The 23,088-nt window shown below is 33.8% G+C and overlaps 1 protein-coding gene across 1 annotated transcript; it reads left to right on the top strand.

The window, feature by feature from the left end:
- The first annotated feature begins 11,193 nt into the window (after nt 1-11,193).
- LOC114398792 (nucleobase-ascorbate transporter 12-like) lies at nt 11,194-22,259 on the top strand. The gene is made up of 7 exons (XM_028360936.1): nt 11,194-11,440; nt 11,540-11,659; nt 19,926-19,957; nt 20,107-20,157; nt 20,256-20,522; nt 21,270-21,504; nt 21,920-22,259. The coding sequence occupies exons 1-7, from the start codon at nt 11,194-11,196 to the stop codon at nt 22,000-22,002; spliced, it is 1,035 nt and encodes a 344-aa protein (XP_028216737.1). The 3' UTR covers nt 22,003-22,259.
- Nucleotides 22,260-23,088: the final 829 nt, after the last annotated feature.

Here is a 23,088-nt window from a genome sequence, read left to right as displayed (position 1 = left end):
GGAGTCATCTATTCATAACACCACATGACATGGGACTATGATAAGGTAAAAAATAAACCGGTCAAAAGAACAATTGTAGTTGTGAGGGTTAGTTTTCCAATGTAAGGAGCCATCATATTTCTTCCTTGTTTGAAAGGATCTTCACATTATTCTTGCATGTGACGTTTTAATTAAGTTTGCAATTTTCAGGCTATATTAATATTAATACCTCCTTCAACATGAAAATTTTCATTAAAACGAAGTCCTTACAAACTAAAGGAGAAATTAATATTTCATTTTTGTAATCAAACATATTTTTTATTTTATTTAACTTCACAGTTAAACCATTAATAATCTATAAATTTATAGTTCTATTACAAGGCTTATGGACTCTGATTTTTTTAAAAAAGTTTTTATCCAAACTGTTTACATCAAAGAAGGGTTTTTTTTTAACTGCACAGATAATTTATATTAATGATTAACAGTACCAGTGGTACTACAGGATACAATGTAAGATTGACTTATGAAAAACTATACATACAGACAACCATCACAATACTTTCACACAAAACCTGCCCTTCCTAGAAGCATTAGTTAAATGCTAAAGACATTGCTGAGGACCACTGGAGAAAAGGGACAGTGAAATCCCTTTCCCACCCCTTCAGCCAAGTCCACATAAGGAAAAGAGTGCTATCTGCAAATTTAGAGATATCAAATGATTGATTATGGAAGATGATATCATTTCTGAGATTTGATCAATGAATTTGGAAGCTATTCCCATCTCATTATCAAACAGGTTTCTTCTCCAAAGAAGATTCCATTCCCACTCACTTTCAGAGAAGGATCCCATATCAACCACTATGTGGTTTCTTTGAGAGGAAATTCGATATAAATTTGGAAATTGGTCTTTGAGGGGAATCCCATCCTCAGCCCAAACATCTTCCCAGAACAGAATTTGGTCACCCCTACCCATCTTCCAGCAGAATTGTTTAGAAGCAGCAGTCACACTTTGATGTTGATTAATTGCCATTAGGTCAGCCCACCAGGTAGAGAAATAATGTTTTTGAGGCCCCTGATCCAATCCTCTCCACCCTTTATATTTAGAGATCAAAATCCTATTCCACAGCTGGTGTGGTTAGTGAAACATCAGCCATTTCCACTTGATTAGTAGAGAATTATTTAGAATTCTAAGGTCTTTGATCCCCAGACCTCCCACATCTCTAGAAGTACAACATTGTGTCCAAGATACCCATGCAATCTTCTTCCCTTCTTGGTTACCTCCCCAAAGAAATTGTCTTTGAATGGCAGATAACCTATTGATCACTGCTTTAAGGGCCCTGAAAAAAGACAAGTAGAACAAAGGTAATGTTGTTAAGACAACATTAATAAGAGTGAGTCTACCAGCCATGGAGATATTTCTCTGATTCCACCTGTTCAGCCTAGCCTCAAATTTCCTAATTATAGGATCCCACACCACCTTTCTTTTGGGATTGACACCAATCGGAATACCTAAATAGCAAAAAGGAAATTGGAGCAAAGCACAATTGAGGTATTCTGCAGCATGAAGACACCACTCCTTAGACTGACCAACAGCTCCAAATTTTCTCTTAGCAAAATTAATTCTCAATCCAGAAACCAACTCAAAACTCTTGAGAATAACCTTCACAGTTTTGACATTTGCCATGGATGCTTCTCCAAAGAATATTGTATCGTCAGCATATTGAAGAACATCCACAGGCACCTTATTGCTCCCCACCAAAAAGCTTGTAAAGCATTGTTTTGATACTGCTTCCCTCATCAAATCTGTCAAGCCTTCAGCCACTAAATCAAATAGAAGAGGGGCCAAAGGATCCCCTTGTCTCAACCCTCTTTGAGGTTTGAATTCGGCAGTAGGGCTGTCATTCACAAGGACAGACATAGTAGCTGAGGTGAGACAGCCCCTGATCCACCTTATCCACCTCTCATGAAACCCCATTCTTCTGAGCATGTAAAGAAGAAATTGCCAAGAGACAGAATCATAGGCCTTCTCAAAGTTCACTTTGAAAACCATGCAGGATCTCTTAGACCTCCTAGCCTCCTCAACCACTTCATTAGCCACCAAAACTCCATGCAACAGCTGTCTCCCTTTAACAAAAGCTGACTGCCTTTCATCAATAAGCTAAGGAATGACCTTTCTCAGCCTATTAGCCAGCACTTTAGCAATAACTTTGTAGATGCAGCCTATGAGGTAGATAGGCCTGAAGTCACTAATAACCTGGGGATCCTTTAGCTTAGGTATAAGAGCAATAAAGGAAGAGTTACTTCCTTTAGGGAAGAGTTACTTCCATTTGCTTCTAGACTTCTGTCCCATGGTGGATTCATAAAGGTTAGCCTTTTCCCAAAGCTCAGCTTGAAGATTCTTCAGCTGCTGAACTTGATGGACAGAAGGCTAGGATGACATAGAATTCTCCATATCATTCAAATCCTGCTGAATTTGCTTCATCTTTTTACATAAGTCTGTTGTTAACTAAGTCTACTTATTTACAAAAATGCCACTTTTTGGTACTACTTGTTCTTAAGCCAAGCATCAAAAACCTTAAAGGGCTTGGGGCCCCAGTCGATGCTCTTAGATTTCATAATAATAGGGCAGTGGTCAGAGTAGTTTCTCTCTAGATTACATTGAAAACTATTTGGCCATTTATCTAGCCACCCATCAGTGACCAAGACTGTATCAAGTTTACTTTTACAAGTTCCATTTGGCCTGACCCAAGTAAAAGACTTTCCCATGCAAGGTATATCATCAACTTCTAATTCAGCAATCCACTCATTAAATTCATCTATAATGCTGGTATCAGAACTGCTGCGATTACACCCCATTCTTTCTGTAGGGTGCCTAATACAATTGAAATCCCCTATAAGACACCAACATGTGTCTTGGGATTGGATCTTTTTACTTCTTAGGTTATGCCAGAACTGTCTCTTTCCCAGGAGGTCACAAGGAGCATAAATGTTAACCACAACCAGCCTTTGCATATCAGGCAACCATACCCCACCTAGCATAATGAAATCCTTGTCAGAAAAATGAAAGTCAACCTGAAAGTTATTAGGGTTCCAAGCACAAAGAAGCCTCCCAATAGCATTCACAGCAGGCTGCCATTCCCAAGCCACATCAGGTTTACATCAAAGAAGGGTGAGAGAGGGAATCTAAGGACTGCATGTAGCTGCAGAAAAAGTCTGAGGAATCTACATTGAAATTGCAGATCTGGTCTTGTAGCTATACTTCAGCATAACTTTGCTTCGTGACAAAGAGGCTTCATAACAAAATTATATTGCTTTCTTTTGGTGAAAAAATTATATTGCTGTGAACGATGTTGAAGTAGTTTTTGGATTTGGGTGATGAGGTAGCATTGATGAAATCTAATTTTTTATGCAGTGAATACTAAATGATTCATATTTTAAGACTGAACTTTTATATCTAATCACAAATAAAGTTAAATAAAATAAACACTCTTAAGGTCCTTAGGTTCAGCTTGCTATTAAATCACCTTGTCTTGTTAGCTACTAATTGCATTTCATATTTTATTAGGCCCATCCCTTGTACTTAGAAAATAGGATTTTGCTCCAAAGCTGGTCTGATTGGTGAACAGTCATTGATGTTTTTGAGTTCACTTAAGTTGATATAAAGCTATAAAATTCTTCCTATTATTATTATGATAAGATTTATTGTGCTTCTGTTGACTTTGAAATTATCCTGTGGTGATAAGCATTGTTGAGAAGCCAGAGGTCATTGCTGTTTCGAAATTAATTAAAACTGGTCTTGCAGTCATTACTGGAAAGTGAATTGTGCTGAAGCCTCGAACTCAGGTATTTATATGTTTTATTCAAAAACTACTGTCAAATTGCTTGTATGCATTACTGGTATACTTTTAGAACTGTTTGATATAGGATCACCAGTTGTTAGTCCTGTACAGCATAAATTGCAATGCCATGAAAGTAGTATTTATTGAAAAATTTGGAAAGTAAATAACAAATAATGAATTTGCAAGCCCAATACCATTGTTTGGTAGATAAATTGCTGTATTTGTTTGACTAACTTATCTAACATCTAATGAGTATCTGTGAATAGTCCTCCCCTAAATGTATATTTGAAATGCAGGTTGTGTTGTTCACACACACACACAGCCACACACACACCCACATACACACACACAACCACAGACACACACACACACACACAGACTACGACACACACACACCCACACACACACAGCAGAAAGTTGAAATTACACAAAAAAAATTGAAGTTATAGCAAAGCACAGGTAAAATCAGTAAATTTGTCTATACCATAGATATTTATGGGGAGAGGAAGAGGACAACAATCCAATTACAACCTTAAGCTGTGGAAAGAAACATACACGTCAATTTAATTACATTCCATTTAACTAATGTAGTAAATAGAAGGATATGATATGTATCCATCTTCAATATTATTACCTTGAAGAGTTTCTTGCACTCCTTGTACTCCTCTTGATTGACTCAATTCTCTGAAGCCTTATTTGCTCTATAAACTTAGCAATGAACTCATTAGCCTTCTTATCCACATCTGGTCCTTCATCACCATCTGTTTTTGAACTTTCTCCACCAATAACAGGTGGACCCTTTCCCCTGTCATTGTTCTGAGCAACGGTTCTTCCTCCTTCAACGTCTTGGTCCTCGGTTTCTGTGTCATCGTCGTCATCATCATCGTCAGATTCCACAAGAAGGCTTTCTTTCTCAGCTGGCTGTGACACAAGAGGCACACTTGCATGCCCCATGAACTTGTTACTTCTAAACAATGTGCCTTGCATGGATTTATTTTCTTCATGACTTTTCTTTCCCACTGGTGTGGTTCTCTCACTTGTGAAGCTTCTCTTTAACTCCTTATTGAAGGAAGGTGCTTCGTTGGATGAACCATCGAACCTTGGCTTCATGAACACTGATTTCTGAAACATTTTTGGTGGCGGTGGCGGAGGTGGTGGAGGACAAGACTTGTAGAAGCCCTTCTTCCTCACCGAATCCTTTGCGTTTGAAGACAACATTATAACATAAGTGTTTGAAGACAACATTAAAACTTCTGCTTTTCTATTGGAATTGCTTGAAAATCCTTGAGAAATTGTTGACCTATTTATAGATTGAACATCTGTATCAACGCCAGCAGCTTCAACTTCTGCATTTCTATTTGAATTTCTTGAAAACCTTTTGAAGGTTGTTGACCTATTTAGATATTGAACATCAGCATCAACATCAACATCAACAGCTTCAACTTCTGCTTTTCTATTCAAATAGCTTGAAAATCTTTTAGAACTCATTGACATGTTCAGAGATTGAACATCAATATCTTATTCAGATAAGCGAGATTTCAAGCTTCGAATGGGCAAAAGCAGAGGCTTCTCCCCACTCTGGTCATCAAAACTTGAATACTTTTGCAACCGTGGAGTAGCAACAACAACCACAGGTTCGTTCCTGTAGTGTTGGCTGCTCCAAGTTTGGACTTTTGTTTCATCAGACTCGACGGGACTCTCACCCTCGTCCTCGAAAAAGAAGAAACCTGAAGGAACCTTGACACAAGAGTTTGTGCAGTGTCAAACCTGAAGGAACCACAGACACACCCACACACACACACATACCCAACTACAATAATAAAGCATAAGCACCCTTCAAACCCGGCATTTTAAATTAGTTACATAAACAACTGCTGATGTCTATATTTGTCTGTAATTGAATTTTACCTTTTGTATGTTCTTGTATGTGATTAGTGTAATTTGCTATATAAACAACTGTTGTTCATGCTGAGTGAACCTTAGATTCCCGTTTGAGACTGAATGCAATGACTCTTGCAGACAGTTTGCATTAGTCATTGTATTTAGTCTTGAATTTTCCGTTTGGACAATTTGGGGAGACTGGTATTTTTATGTTAAATTCATTCGTGAAGGTTATTATTATTTTCATTAATTTGATTAAATTTCGGTTCAATGCATTTCAAATTGTTCTCTGAGTGCATACTTGATTATCGAGAAATTCATTTCACCGATGTCATGTCGTGTACTTGGAGACCAATGCGAAATGTTGCCAAAATTTAGTCAAATTTTTGTAAATAATGGTAACCTTGACGTTTGAAGCTAACATAAAAGAAAGTTTTCCTAAATGGGATAGGGCCACACCTATAAATAAAAAAGTGAGATTTTCATGCATGGAATTGCTTAGATGCATCAAAGTTGGAAGAATGAAAGTCGCATGAGCCCAGAATATGAGGATGGCGTCGAACAATTCTTGCAATTTGCTTCAGAAAGAGGTCGACCGAATGAAGAAGGAAAATATTATTGTCCTTGCATAAACTATTTGAATGGAAGACAACAATTACTCGATGACATACGGGACCATCTATTGTGTGATGGGATTAAGAAGAATTGTATGACGTGGATATGGCATGGTGAAGTCATAGACATGCAGAGTGGGTCCCAATCTGAACCGTTTGATGTAGAAATGAGAGATCGGTTAGAGCCTTAGAGGACATGATTTGTGACCTTGGACAAGAGTCTTTCCAGCATGCACACGTCCTTGTGTATGAAGGATTGCAGAGTGGTTCTAAGAAGCCTTTGTATGTAGGGTGCAAGAATTCCTTAACCCTGTTGTCTGCTGTGTTAAGTCTGGTTAATGTGAAGGCCATGTATGGGTGGAGTGACAAAAGTTTCACCTTACTGCTTGAGGTAGTGCACAATCTTCTTCCAGAGGACAACACGTTGCCTAAAAGTTACTATAAGGCGAAAAAGATATTGTGTCCGATGGGTATGGAGTATCACAAGATTCATGCTTGCCTCAATGATTGCATACTGTACAGGCATGAATTCCAAGAAATGTCCAAATGCCCTATCTGTGGGACTTCACGGTACAAAGTGAAGGATGAAGAAGAAAGCAGTTCTAATGAAAACTCCAACAAGGGCCCCCCAGTGAAGGTTTTGTGGTATCTTCCAATCATTCCAAGGTTTAAGCGTCTTTTTTTCTAATGAGGATGACGCAAAAGACCTTACATGGCATGCAAATGGAAGGATTTCTGATGGAATGGTCCGTCATCCGGCTGATTGCTCGTAGTGGAAGAAGATTGATGGTTTGTATCCAGATTTCGAGAAAGAGCCAAGAAATCTTAGACTTGGACTAGCCAGTGATGGAATGAATCCATATGGCACCTTAAGCACTCAACACAGTTCATGGTCAGTTCTGCTAGTAATTTACAATTTGCCTCCTTGGTTGTGCATGAAGCGAAAATACATGATGTTGTGTATGATGATATCGGGCCCAAGACAGCCAGGAAATGACATTGATGTTTATCTAAGTCCGTTGATTGAAGATCTGAGAAAGTTGTGGGACGAGGGGGTTGTAGTGTTTGATGCGTTTTGCAAGGAGACCTTTGAAATGCGTGCAATGCTTTTTTGTACCATTAATGACTTTCCAGCATATGGGAATCTTAGCGGTTACAGTGTTAAGGGTCATCATGCATGCCCCATCTGTGAAGAAAACACAAGTTACATACAACTTAAACATGGGAGAAAAAAGTCTATAGTAGGCATCGCCGCTTTCTAACACCCAATCATCCTTACAGACGACTGGAAAAAGCTTTTAATGGAAGTCAAGAGCATGATATTGCGCCGATACCGTTGGCTGGTGAGCAGGCATATCAGCGGGTTCAACACCTGAATACTGTATTTGGGAAGACCCAAAAGAAGGATAAAATTCAGAGTTGCATATGGAAGAAGAGGTCCATTTTCTTTGATCTTCCGTACTATGTGATCTTGACGTTAGACATTGTACTGATGTTATGCATGTGGAGAAAAATGTTTGTGATAGTGTCATTGGGACGCTCCTTAACATTCAAGGCAAGACGAAGGATGGCTTGAATACCCGTCAAGATCTAGCTGATATGGGTATACGATCACAGTTGCATCCAAGGTCTGATGGGAAGAAAATTTACTTGCCCCCAGCCTGCCATACTTTGTCCAAGAAGGAGAAGATAAGTTTTTGTCAGTGTCTTCGTCGGGTGAAGGTTCCACAAGGATACTCTTCAAATATTAAGAGCCTTGTGCAGTTGAATGAGCTTAAGCTTGTAGGGTTAAAGTCTCACGATTGTCACGTGCTCATGCAACAATTGTTAGCCGTGGCTAACGAGACATCTTGCCAAACAAAGTCAGGTTAGCGATAACTCGCTTGTGCTTTTTCTTCCATGCTATATGTAGCAAAGTCATTGATCATGTCAAGTTTGATGAGTTGGAAAATGAGGCCGCAATTATACTGTGCCAGTTGGAGATGTATTTTCCCCCTGCTTTCTTTGACATCATGATTCACTTGATTGTGCATCTGGTCAGAGAAATCAAATGTTGTGGTTATGTTTATCTACGGTGGATGTACCCGGTTGAGCGATACATGAAGATCTTGAAAGGGTATACAAAGAATCTATATCGTCCAAAAGCATCTATTGTTGAGAGGTACATTGCAGAAGAAGCCATTGAATTTTGTTCATAAGATGTAGAGAAGGCTAAACTTGTTGGGCTTCCTGAGTCTCGGCATGATGACAGAGTGGGTGGTAAGGGTTCAAGAGGACTGCATGTGATCACTCCAAGTGTAGAAGATTTGTTACAAGCTCACTTGTATGCCTTGAACAACAGTAATGAAGTTTTGCCATACATAGTTAAGCATGAAGCTTTAGTCAAACAGAATAATCTGAAAATGTCAAAGAATTGGGTGTTGAAAAAGCATAACAAGACTTTCTGTGATTGGTTTAAAGATACAATCTTTGCAGATGAGAATGCTTCAGAAACATTAAGAAAGCTAGCAGATGGGCCTAAAAGAAATGTTATAACCTGGCAAGGATACGACATAAACAAGTATTCGTTTTACACAAAAGCACAAGATGACAAAAGTACAATGCAGAACATCGGGGTCACCCTAAGGGATGAATCTCAACACTTTGCAAGTGTCAATGACGCCAATCCTTGTGTAGCTTTCATCCCTTACTTTGGGTTCATTGATGAAATTTGGGAGCTTAACTATGTGAAATTTACGGAATGTGTTTTCAAATGTAAATGGGTTGACAGCAACATCGGTGTGTGCACCGATAATATAGGATTTACGTTGGTAGACTTAAAGAAACTTGGTTACCACAATGACCCTCTCATCATGGCAGAACAAGCTAGACAAGTATTTTACGTGAAAGACCCTTGTGATGAAAGGTGGTGCGTGGTTCTGCAGGGCAAAACAATTGGTGTTAATGTAGAAGATGATGATTCATACATGGACACTTATGTTAGTCCTTTGACTGCTCAAATCACTCCTAATGTTGTCGGAGAAGAATAAGCTGACGATGTTCATGCTAATCGAAATGATCATGATGAAGGAGAATTGATTAACATCGTCTAATGTAATTTTTTGCAGAGACAGAGGTCACCAAAGCAAGTAAGTGACAACTACATTTTTCTCTAATTGAGGCATCGGTATTTTGTTTTAGATGGTATCCTTAGGACTTCATACAGCTCATGTTTGTCGCCAGTTTCATCATCCACCACCCTTTTCTTCTCTGTCTTCTCACGTTTATTGTTGTTAAACCCATATTTATGCTTTCTTCCCTTCATGTCTTGTTTTATCACAACTTTAGCTGAATCTCCTATCTTCAGCACAGTTGAATCTCCTGTCTTATTCTCCAATGACACACTTTGATGGCCTGTATCTCTTTTCTTCGTATGTTCTAGTGCTTCAACTTCAGAATGCATAAAGCAATCTGAATTTTCCAGTGATCACCAAAGGCTTCTGCATCAGCATTGACACTCTCCACCCTCTTTGGTTTATGCTTCTGTGTTGCATTCTGTGCTTCCTCCTTATAAATCTCAGATTTATTAGAGGTTGCACTAGAATGATCAGCACCAATCTGTGCTTCTTCCTCGTCTACCAGCTCAACATCTTTCCTTTCAACTTTTGTTTTGTAAATTACAGTGTAGTTTACAAAAGCAAAGGTGAAACGAAAGATATTGAGCTGGTAGAGGAGGAACAGGCACGTATTGGTGCTGATTCTTCTAGTGAGACCTCTAATAAATTTGAGAATTATAAGGAGGAAGCACGGAATGCAACACAGAAGCATAAACCAAAGAGGGTAGAGAGTGTCAATGATGATGCAGAAGCCTTTGGTGATGATTGGAAAGTTCAGATTGCTCTATGCATTATGAAGCTGAAGCACTAGAACATGTGAAGAAAAAAGATACAGGCCATCAAAGTGTGCCATTGGAGAATAAGACAGGAGATTTAACTGTGCTGAAGATAGGAAATTCGGCTAAAGTTGTGATAAAATAAGACATGAAGGGAAGAAGGCATAAATATAGGTTTAACAACAATAAACGTGAGAAGGCAGAGAAGGTAAGGGTGGTGGATGATGAAACTGGCGACAAACATCAGCTGGATGAAGTCCTAAGGAGAAACGTCTTATGTCCGTCTTTAGTTATCACTTTACATATTGAAATAATTTTTCCTTTAAATTTAAATTAGCAATTTTCAGTTTACCCACTTTTACTGCAGTAGTTGACATGGTAACATAACTGTCAAAATTCACAATACTTTGTCATTTACACTACACTGTTTCTAAAAATTAAATGTCTCATCAATAAAACTGACATGAAATGGACAACTCATAATCTCTTTGTTCACTCTGAAAATAATCATGGACATCTGCTGCTTTAATTACAAGGGAAAAATCACAGTTCAAATTGACAACACTTTGCAATTTGCACACCTCTCTAAAAATTAAATGTCTCACTTGCAAAACTGACATGAAATGGACAACTCATAATCTCTTTTTTCACTCTAAAAATCATCATGGACGTCCGTTGCTTGAATTACATTGGAAAAATCACAGTCCAAATTGACAACACTCTGCATTATGAGTTGTCCATTTCATGTCATTTTTGCAGGTGAGACATTAATTTTTAGAGACATGTGCAAAACTGACATGAGATGGACAACTCATAATCTCTTTTTTCATTTTGAAATTATAATGGACATCTACTACATCAGTTATTAGGGAAAAAGAAACATTGCATTCCAATACACATCAACGTGGCAAAATACTCATACAACTATAAATAATACAACACACACACACAATACAAACGCACAATCTCACACAACATACTCTCATAAACCAAATTCAATCTTATTACTATGTCATTTTTGGGAGAAACAAGCAGCCAGACCATTGCTAACTCTATATTAGCCTTCATTTTTCTGAATGGATCAATCACTCACAACCAAACTGGTGTTTACTTTCAAAGTCCCACTCCAACACCAATGCGAGTTCCTAACGACTGTTCTTTTGATACACTCAAGCGTAGAATGCACAACACCCTTCAACTAACCAATGATCAATTAATGGATGAAATCTACTACCGACAACCATTCATAGATGCAGGTCAGTAATATTTTTTTCAATCTCTACAATTGAAAAATGACGATGATGTTTACACAATGTTAATGTGTAATGAGCAATACTCGTGTGTTGGCCCTATAGAATTATTATGTACCATTATTAGAACACCGGATGCTATACTCAACCTGCTTCAATCAACTATCACTCCTACTCATGATGCAGTTATGTATTACAACGGGAAGTGGAACATACCACGTCAAGGTCAGTTTTTGGGTTACTCCTTTACTAGAACTAATCCAATAAGATTTGGCATTCCTTCGGGATGTAGCATGGACAAACTCAAGGATTTAATCAAGCAAGTTGCACCTATAGGGAATTCACGAATCACAATTGGTTAGACGACTGTTCTTTCGACAACCAGGTCATGCTAAGTATTCAAAAAATTTAATTGAACGAGATAGCAGAATTGAAAAATGATGAAGACGTGCTAAAGGTGTTAACACAATCCAACTATTGGAAACGATTCTGCACAATAGAAATTTTGGCTATTTTTAGCAAACCAGTAATCCAAATAGAAGAAGACATGTATCCTGCACAACATATTCCAGATCATCATTAGTTTTGTCATATTTGTGTCATAATTGTAATTTTTAATATGTTGCATTATTGTCGACTATCATTTTAGTTACTACAATTTGAAATTTTGTCTACTTTATAAGACAAATGTATTAATTATTTTTTCACGGTGTTTTTTTAATTTGTGTTAATATTGCTAACTAATTTTATTATTTTTTAATTATAAGAACATAATAAAAAAAATCAACAAAACATAAATTTAACTACAAAATTACATAACGTAAATAAAAAATTATACTATAATTTTATCCAATTTTTATATTTTTCTTTATATGCATATTTCTCTTTAAAAAATTTATAACATAATATTACATAAATTAATTTAATAAATAAATAATTTTAAAATCAATTAAAAATAATTTTATATAATATAATATTTAATTTTAATAATATTTAAATTTATATAAATAAAAAAGATGAAGAAGGGAAGTCGGGGTGGCAAAACCCGACTCCCGTAAAGCACAAAAAAGTAGTGTAGTTTGGGAATATTTTCCCAAACTAATGTAGAATGGGTATATAGATGAGAGAGAAGGTGCACTACAGTAAAAAAACCGCATTATTGCGTTTGGTCGTTAGAGGGGTGCCAGGGGATGTCTCTAACTTCTGCTTAGCCCTCTCTATGATTTATAAAAACAAAAGTTGAAAAATTATAAAACAATTGAAAGTTTCTAAAGGGTTAAATATATTTTTTTCTCTAAGGTTACTTTTTTTTCCATTATTTTTGGTAGTTGTTCACTTTAAATTTGTATTTTCTAAATTAATGTTGATGGGTCAGTCATCCAGGGAGGAAGCAAGGCTGCCTATGGAGGGGCAATTAGAAATAGTATGGACCTCTGGTTGACGAGCTTCACTTTCAATATGGGATCATGTACTATTTTGAGAGCTGAATTAATGGGAATTCTATCTAGGTTGAAGCTGGCCTGGGAAAAAGATTTTAGGAATACAATATGGTTGGAGAGTGATTATGTTACTGTGAACAAGCTTATTTTAGATACTTAGGTGATCATTAATCACCCGATGGTTGCTATTATCAGGCAACTTTATGATTGGGTTGACGGAAACTGGCTAGAGAATTATGCATACTCACATAGAAGGCAAGTCTATTGCTGATAGATTGGCAGCTAAGGGCCATGACCGCCCCTTCGGATTGCATTTGTTAGAGCAAGCTCCGTTGGGTTGTAATTACCCATTATGGGTGGATTTTGTGGGAATCAAGCTTGTATTTTTCTAATTTTAGTCCTTTTAAGATTTTGAGTTTTTCATTGATAGTTCACATAAGTTTGTGTTTATAAAGATCAAGCTTGAAAAAATGTAAACTTATAGAAACTAAAAATAAGCAAATATCTTATAAAGAATATTAAGTCAAAAAATATTTATGTCTTAAAACGAATCATAACTCTTAATTATTTTGATTAGATGCAACTAAATACAAAGATTAAAAGTTGTGTTTTATATGATATCAGATCGTGTTGTGATTGCATATGCTGTATAAAGATTTTGATGATGTCAAAGATTGAAGCAATTCAAAGTTTACTACAAGTTCAAGTCAATATCAAAGAGATCAAGAGAAAAGATTCACGTTAGTCTATTATTTGTTAAAAGAATCTCTTAATGGTTGAAAAGGGTTTGGCCTTAAAAGCTCAATTCTCAAAATATCTTATAAAAAGTTTTAAGTGTTTTACACTTTTGAAAATAATATATTTCTCTGGTAATCGATTACCAGAGGCTGTAATCGATTACAAAAACCAAAATTGATTTTACATGCTATTTCAGAAAGTTTGAATTTAAATTTTAAAAGTTGTAATCGATTACTACCTTTGTGTAATCGATTACCAGTAATGGAATTTTTGAAATTCAAACTGAAAAGACATGGCTCCTCATTAAATAACTGTGTAATCAATTATCAGTGAGGAAATTTCAAAAATAACTCTGAAAAGTCACATCCCTTGATGAGTTTTTGAAAAGCCACCAAAGGCCTATATATATGTGACTTGTGTTAAAAAATCTTGAGAATTTTTCAGAACCTCATTGTCTTATTCTCTCAAAAACAAACCTTTGACCAAACACTTGAAAATCAATTAAGGATTCTTCTAAGTTCTTCAATTTGTATTATACTTCTCTAAAAGAGAAAAAAAAACTTTTGTACTTCAAAAAGAAAACCGTTGTTGTGATCAAGAGGCAGTGAGTCTCTTGATTTGTGAGTTTTTCTGAACACAAGGGAAAGGTATCCTTAGGTGGTTCAGAAGTTGTAAAGGAATTTACAAGGATAGTGGAAATCTCAAGTAGGTTGCTTTAGGACTAGACGTAGGCACAAGAAGTGGTTGAACCAGTATAAGCTGAGTTTGCAATTCTCTCTTTCCTTATCTCATTTACATTATTGCAATTTAATTTTGTTTTGCGCATTTAAAGAGCCTCGATTAAATTGTTCATTGCTTCTTCTTCTGCATATTAAGTCTGCATATATCATTTAAAGAGAGGATTAAAATTTGTTAAGGGAAAATTTTGAAACTTAATTCACCCACCCTCTTAAGTTATTGAGACCACTTGTTTAACACGTGCATCAGACATTTGTGTCGTATTATTAAACGGTAGAAGAGATATGCTATTATCTAATACAACATTAAAACAATGACATTTAAGATTTCATTTATTGCTCTGTGTTTGGAATTCATTTTGTAGAAATGTTCTCCTAGAATCTGTCGAATCCAAAGAATAAATGAAACTCAAGATTAGAAAGTTGTCAAACATCATCAAAAGGCGCACTCTGCTAGTGACATACTTGCTTCGACTTAAAGCATGTGATTTTGTGCTATAGTGATCAATAGGAAAACTCACAATAGAGGTTTTTCAGCATGAAAGAGTATGTGCATTTAATGCAGACATTAAATGTTTCAATGACCATATTCTTCATACACAAGCTCAAGTGATGAAATCTATCCATTTAGAGATAACAAACACTTGTTGAAGAAGATCTATTAATACCTAAAATTTTGAAGAAATGGTCATTAACCTATGCGTTTTCATTCAAATTCTTTCTGTAAAACGCATTTTATAAATTATTGTATAGTTCGAAAAAGCTCTCAAAATACCTTGAAAACCATGAGAGAAAAGAAAAAGTGTTGAGATTGAATATTCATTTGTAAGACGATTAAGAGTTAATCATTGTGCAAAGTAGTAGTTTCGTATGACAAAGCATACTGGGTTGTAACATGTTTGGTGTAGAGCTTGAGTTATAAAGCCAAAAGTGATAGTAATTAATACTTGTAACTTGTTGATGTTAATGAAACTTGGTGATTAACTAAAAACTAGATGTAATCTCAGTGATCAAGATGAATCAATATAAATTTTTGTATCTTATATGCTTTTATTTCTCTTCTGCTTAAAATTCACCCAGGATTTGAATTTGATTTTATTTTGAAAACTTTGTCTGCTTCGCAAAATCTGCTTACATCATGTGAAAATGTATTTACAAAATTTTGTTATCTGTCTTACAAAATTTTTCTTTGGATGATAACTTTATTGTTCACAAAAAAGGCTTAAAAATTTTATAATGTTATTTGTCTTACAAAGTTTTTCTTTTGATGATAACCTTATTGTTCACAAAAAAGGCTTTAAAAATTTATAAAATCACAATTCAATCTTTGTGATATTTTCCTTTATAAGGATTAAAATTGGAAAAAAAAATGCAAACTTACATTGACTAAAATTTGAAGAAAAAATGAACTTACAAGAACCAAAAACATATTTATTTGTTTATGAATTTAGAATTGAAGAATTAAAAAATAGTTGATAAATTGAATAATTCAAAAATAGTTGATAAATTTCTTTTTGTGTGCGTGTGCGTGTGATGTCTAATATACGAATTTAATTGTAATAAAATAATAATAAAAGTTTGATTATTTTATATTATAAAGGGTTGCCGTACTTGTTTTGTTTTGATTTTTTATATGTTTCTTCTTTTTCATAAAAATATAATTAAGTTAAATAAACTTATGTTGTTTAATTTTTTTAATATTTGAATAACTTTTTAATTATATTATTTCTATGGATGACACTGCAGTGGTGAATGTTGGTCATGTGGCAATGATGATTGATGAGTATGTTGTGTGTATCATCAAGGATGCACGCTAATGTTGTGAGTGTGAGAATGGAAGACGTGAAAGATTAAACATGACATCATCGAGAGTGATATAGTAGGCAAAAGAGTTTTTAAACTAAAAAGATAAAAGATATTTCAAATAAATTGATGAGGATAAGAAAAAAAAAAACTTATACTCTAGTTAAAGTATTTTATGAAAATAAGCAAGAAACTCGTAAATAAGCTCATTTTGGTTAAATCAACTATTAACTTAGTTTTCTTTATAAAAAAAAACTTTTAAACTAACTTATAAGTTATTGTAGTAATTTTTTGGATTACCACGATAATAATGTGTAATATTGTTGATGATTAAATTTTAAAAAAAAGATGTCTAATTATCTCTAAAATCTTTTCAATCATATTTTTTTATCGTTAAAATTTGAATTTGAGAGTTTCTATAGTGATTTAACAAATACATTTTACTACCCAAAAAAAGTTAATATAAAAAACAAGCTGGACGGCAGGGACAAACTTGTTAAGACTGTAGGGGCAGCTTCTTCAATTAAATCTTGATTTTGATTAAGTATAAATACATATATTGCATTAATGTTCCCCCACCCATAATATAAAATTGTTTTTCTGCAACAAAATTGAAATATCTCCCCACCCATAATATAATAGGGATCGGAACATAATGTAATATATATTTATAATGTTGAATACTGTCCCTACCCGATATAACAGAAATAAATATTTTATAATATATATATATATATATATATATATATATATATATATATATATATATATATATATATATATATATATATATATATAGTATAGAACAAATAAGGTAACATTTCAAAATTGTATCCGTTTTCACTTTTCAGTATCACCACCTTCATCTTTGAGACTTCGTCCGGCGACATGGCAAAATAGGATGAATAATTGAATGATTATTTAGTTATTTATATAAGGGTTAAATTATAATTTTAATTTCCTTTTTTTATTTTTGATTTTGATTTTTTTTTTAATTTTAGTCATCATATTTTAGAAAAACTGTATTTTTTTTATCCAATTCTCAATTTTAAATATATATATATATATATATATATTATCTATAAAAATAAAAAATAAATACAAGAGTTTACAATAATTTATACACCTTATTCACAACCAAATTAGATTAGATCTCCTTGATCTATTTTTTTATATTTTAATTAATTTTATTATTTTTAAGAGTATCTTAAATAATTTAGATCTAGGGTTTAATTAAATCAAAATCAAAGAAATAAATCTTATAAAAAATTGATAATTGAACAGTTTTTGAAAAAGTTTAAGAAAATCTTTAAATCAAAATTCAACCGCATTTTTTTTGTCATATTTGCCCTTACAATTTTAATTCCTTATTCTTCGTGTAAAAGTTTAAATGATAAACGTCTTCATACATAGAATCTTACATTTGTCATTAATAAATTCTTTACTTTTTAAAAAATATATATTTTATTTTAAAAGATAAGATTCTTTACATAATCTTCATGTTTTGATTTTTATTTTAAAATGAACTTCGAAGATTATTCTTAACTTATCCACTTAATAGTTGTTTATCGGGAAGTTTTTTCATAGTTTATAAAATGGATACGTCAAGAATAATCAAATAATAAAGATTATCTATAAAATCTTAAAAATTAAAATAAAATATATTTTTGCTAAAAAAATTAAAAATATAGTAATGACATATGTAAGATACTATATATGAAGCATTTATATATGATTTGAATTTTTCATACATAAAGATTCATGAATTGCAACTTTTAAAGAATGAATATTTCATTAAAAAATATAACAAAATAAATTATAAAACATTAAGGAAGGAACTTATTTAAAGAAATAGTGTAATATATTAAATAAGGTTATATATGAAAATTTGTATAGTATTTAGGGTAGCAATAAAAATATGATAAGCTATATAGGCGTGGGCTATGGTGGTCAAGGAATTTTCTTTGTGCTTGATGGTAAAAAAAACAAAAAATGAAGAGTGACCTTGACCGTTAGATACATGAATTTAATGTTGAATGTGTAGATAGCATCTTCGGAACCTTATTAAACAGTTTAATGTTTTATAATTGTTGTTAGGTATTTGACATGTTTGTCCCTACATTATTAAGTGGTCTAAGCATTTTTAATAGCCATTAGATTAATCTAAGACATACATTTTTATTACACACCTTCCACACCATAGCTCTACTCTTTTTAGTCTTAGTCCCTTTCCTGTAGCTCCCTCCATCGTCATCTGCGGCCAGTTAGCACCGATCACCGCCACAAAAAGCCATTGTCAGTCACCAACCTTCCTCTACTCTCCTGAACCGTCGTCTCCAAACTCAAGTTTCTGAATCTCAAAGCCTCCGCCACGGACACTGCTCGTCAGCATGTGCGTCCACTTCCCTGAAGGGCGAATGTGGCAACTACGGCATGAAGGAGCAGCGCCTCCTCCACGCAATGATTATTGAGATCAAACGTGGAGAAGAAACTCACTTGACTCTTAAAGAAAGGAAAATCGGCGTCATTTTCTTTCTTATCCGATTTCATGATTTTGATTTTTACAACTGAAACACAAAAGTTCAAGAGAACAAAAATATCTAAAACATGGTGGACCACTCGTCTTTAAATTTGACGATGGAGGGTATTTAACATCGGTTATCTACATCGGTTATCTAACAAAGTTGTTGGGTATTGCAACGGTTTCTAATTCTATTTAGTTGTTCATAAGTTCTCGAGGGAGTTGTGTCGTATTGTAAATTTTCTGATGGAATGATGGAACAAAGACAGCTGATAATATTTCTTTCTCAAATTGAAGAAATTCAAGCATATAATGAGGGAGCTCCAGGGGGCTATAATTTTTGGCTCCGCTTTCCAAACTTTACTTGGATATACTGGACTTATGTCGCTGTTAGTAAGGTATGGTATTGGGATTCTCAGTGCTTGCTTATTTTTTGTTGTTAGTTTTTACTTATACAAACTTCAATTTTTCACCAAACATAATCTATTATTGTGGATTGATGCAAGTGTTATGTTAAGGGCTGAGAAATTCATGTTAAGGAATTGTAGAGGTAGCCGTGGAACTTGGACAAAAAAATTGTAGGGTAAAAAATATTAACACTTGAGATTTCATTTCTTAGTTTTTGATTATATTTAATGAATTACAAATATTATTTGTCATTTTTACTAAGCATATATTAATCTAAAAATATCCCTCTCCCCAAATAGAGCTGGTGAAATATTAACCAAAATTAGCTAGTTAAGAAATATACTTGTAGAATAGTTTCTAAGTACTTTTAAAAGGTAGGAGATTATATATTTTTCTTTTATCATTAAACTTAGGTTATCATCTAAATTTAGTAGTTGGTTGGTTTAAAGTATTGATAACTGATAGTTCACACATGATTATGATGCTGTGATCATTCTTCCATGGAAAAGTGCTGTTTCAAAAGTTTACATATACCTTGTTTGAGCATCATTCTTTACACACATATGCATCCCCCTCTCCATTTTGTTTTGGCTCAATATGAAACTATGTCCTTTGCCATTCGTCACAATTTAAAATTTAAACCACTTCACTGCCACAGTTGACTGGAATAAAAACATCTCATTTCAGATCTTACTTTCTGTTCAGTGTAGCTGATAATGAGCCTCATTTTTTATGTGTTTCCTTACAGGCTGATCAATCCTGTAGTTATATCCCCAACTATTGCTGCAGTTGGACTTTCATTCTACAGTTATGGCTTCCCATTAGTTGGTACATGTATTGAGCAGTAAAAATATTAGTGGTTATTGTTTTTTCTCTTGTAAGTTTGTTGAATTTATCTCAAGTGTTTATTAATTTTTAATATGGATTCTGTTATTTATTCTATATTTAAAAGATACTAGTGTGTATAACATATTGCTTGTTTCGATGTACTAGAATTTGTAATCTATTATCTCTTGCTTTCCACAGTATCTTCGTAAGATATCTGTTCTTGGACATCGCTTATTTCTAATATATGCAGTAAGTTGAACATTCCAATATCTTTCGTTACTCTTCAGTAGTTGAAATAAAATTTTGTGGTGTAGCAATGATTTCTGTTTTCTTCACCTAACTGCTAGGTTCCTCTGGGTCTGGCAATTACATGGGCATTTGCTTTCTTGCTGACTGAAGCAGGAGTTTACAACTACAAAGGGTGTGATGTAAATATACCTGCCTCAAATATGGTTTCAGAGCACTGCAGAAAGCATTTTTCAAGGATGAGGCACTGTCGGGTTTCCTCTACATGGTTTAGGTTTCCTTATCCACTACAATGGGGTACTCCTGTCTTCCATTGGAAAATGGCTATTGTAATGTGTGTGGTTTCCTTAATCTCATCTGTGGATTCGGTTAGTTTCTTGTCTTTCTCTGTTTTGGTTCCTGAGCTGTATTTTTTTTTACTTGCTTGTGTTATTTTAGCTAAAAGCTAATTATCTACAGGGCCTTTGTACCAACTTCACAAGTATGTTCTATAAATGTTGTATTTATAAGGTTGTTCTTTTTCTTGGATGTGATACAGGCTTTGATGGGAAATTATGATTTGGACCTACCAGGCTACCACTATGATATATGTTTGATAAAAATATGGTTTGGATGATGAAATATGAAACTTGCATATGCTATTTTCTTAAGAGTTAAAACTATTTGTAAATTCATTTTAACTGCATTCTTTGTCAATGAAGCTTGAAAACTTTTGTTATTAAAATGATACTTTATCAGATCCAAACTTTAAAACCATTGTTGTCTACTTGTCAGTTGTCACATTGTTTTGTAGATCAATGCCTTTTCTTTTGGCTGTCCTTTTTTCCACATTAAGTAGATACCAATTACAAGGGTGAGTAATGTAGTGCTGGTTCAAGATTTAGGAAATGACTGGATCAATGACAATAATTCTTTAATTACTAAATTTTTTAGATTTTGATGCTGTGAACAACCACTGTGTTATTAATCAAATAATAATATGTATTGATGTTCTAGAGAACAACTGTATAATATCTCAATTATAATAATGTTACTTGTATTTTTCTCAACTTGCAGTATTGTAACTAATCACTGTACTGTGTCATAGATATTCATTTACTTTAATCTTTTTATAGGTTGGCTCATACCATGCATCTTCATTATTGGTAGCATCCAGACCGCCAACTCCTGGAGTTCTTAGTCGAGGAATTGGTTTGGAAGGTCTTTCCAGTGTCTTGGCTGGTCTCTGGGGAACTGGAACTGGATCTACAACTTTAACTGAAAATGTTCACACAATTGCTGTGACTAAAATGGGAAGCCGCAAGGCAGTTCAACTGGGTGCATGCTTTCTGATAGTGTTATCGCTTGTAGGTATGTGTTTATTATCTTTCTGCTCTTGGATCTAACCTTCATTAGAGGTATACTTATTATGAACAATGAGTGACTGGGAGGAAAAGCCAATTTGGGTTGTGTATACTTGATTTTTCTTGTAAGGAACTCATTTAGTTTGTGGTATTATTTATCGTGCAATTTCTTTGGTTTCCCAGTGACACTGAAATTTCATTTTTCTGGTCTGCAGTACTTAGGACAATAGTTTTGTGAAAAACCATATGATGTTTGTAACATCATTTCTGGAAATTAGGCTTCCTGAAGAATTAGAGGCAGTAGGATAACAAGAATTAGAGACAATAGTTTTGGGTCTTTTAATTATTAGTAAAGATCTTTATTGTAGTGTTGGACAAAACAAAATCTGTATGCTAATTATTTGGTTGTGATTTGTTTGCAGGTTTGCAATGCTTTTACTGGAAAACCCTTCACCTTGTAAGCGTTTACCTGATGGCTCCAAAAGGGTTCGGGTTCCTCATTTAGTTAATACCAAGGTAAGCTAAAAGAAGCCATAGTTATTTGTTTCTCAGTTTATGTAGTGGTTAGTACTTAGTTAATACTACTCGAGCTTATAACTATTTTCAGTGAAGAGCGAAGAAGGCATAGTTATTCTTGAAGAAGCTCAGTGAGCTGCTCTTCTCTTTGTATTTAGCAATGCTATATCTATCTTCCATAAAAAATTATTATTATTACTATTTACAATAAACGGTGATATTAGAAAACCTTATTAAAGGTTATTAAAAAACCTCCGGTTACCTCCATTTTTGCGCCAAACTATTGCCACGTCACCTCAAACCTTATTGGACCCACTCTACTAATTATTATTATTATTTAGAATAAATGATGATATTAAAAATTTTACAAAACTCACCCATCCTCAATTAAACTAGACTTTTTTGACAAATTATTATTATATATTGGACTTCATCTTTTAAACAAAATTTAGTTTAAGTTTATGGATAAAAAAATATAATTTAAAAAAATATATTGACCATATTTATAAGTAATTTTTTTTAATATTTTTACGTGTAAGATTTTAATATTTTTCAAATATTTTATTTGGTGGATTAGGTAATAAAGGAAAGTTTTTTAGTATTTTAGAATATTTTATTTCATTTTTTCTGGAATTCTAGAATACTTTATTTGATTGCATACGTAATACGTTTGCATAGTGAGTATATACATAAATAGTATACTGGATTGATGCTAATAATAAATTAAAAGATCACGATGAGTGCATAGAACAAAGGGAGTTAGGAAAAAAAAGAAGTCATTTCATGGTAAAAATAAATTCTGATTTTATTCTTTGAAGTGTCATTTCATTTTAATTATTCTTAATTTAGACAAAAATTCTGATATTATTATTATTATTATTATTACTATTTACAAGAGTGACTATTTTATCCATAATCTTGTGTATGGTTATCAAATAAAAATATAAACTCTAATCACTGTGAGTTTATTAGAAGCCGAGTTCTAATTAGATCTTTGATATGTTACTATATTTATTGGTTATGTTTCACTGCTAGAAAATATTGAAGTACTAATGCTATGCCTATGAGTATTCTA

Source organism: Glycine soja, chromosome 19 (genome assembly GCF_004193775.1).
Source record: "Glycine soja cultivar W05 chromosome 19, ASM419377v2, whole genome shotgun sequence".
NCBI lineage: Eukaryota > Viridiplantae > Streptophyta > Magnoliopsida > Fabales > Fabaceae > Glycine > Glycine soja.
Note: the sequence above shows the minus strand (reverse complement) of the source record. Positions and strands in the feature narration are given on the sequence as shown.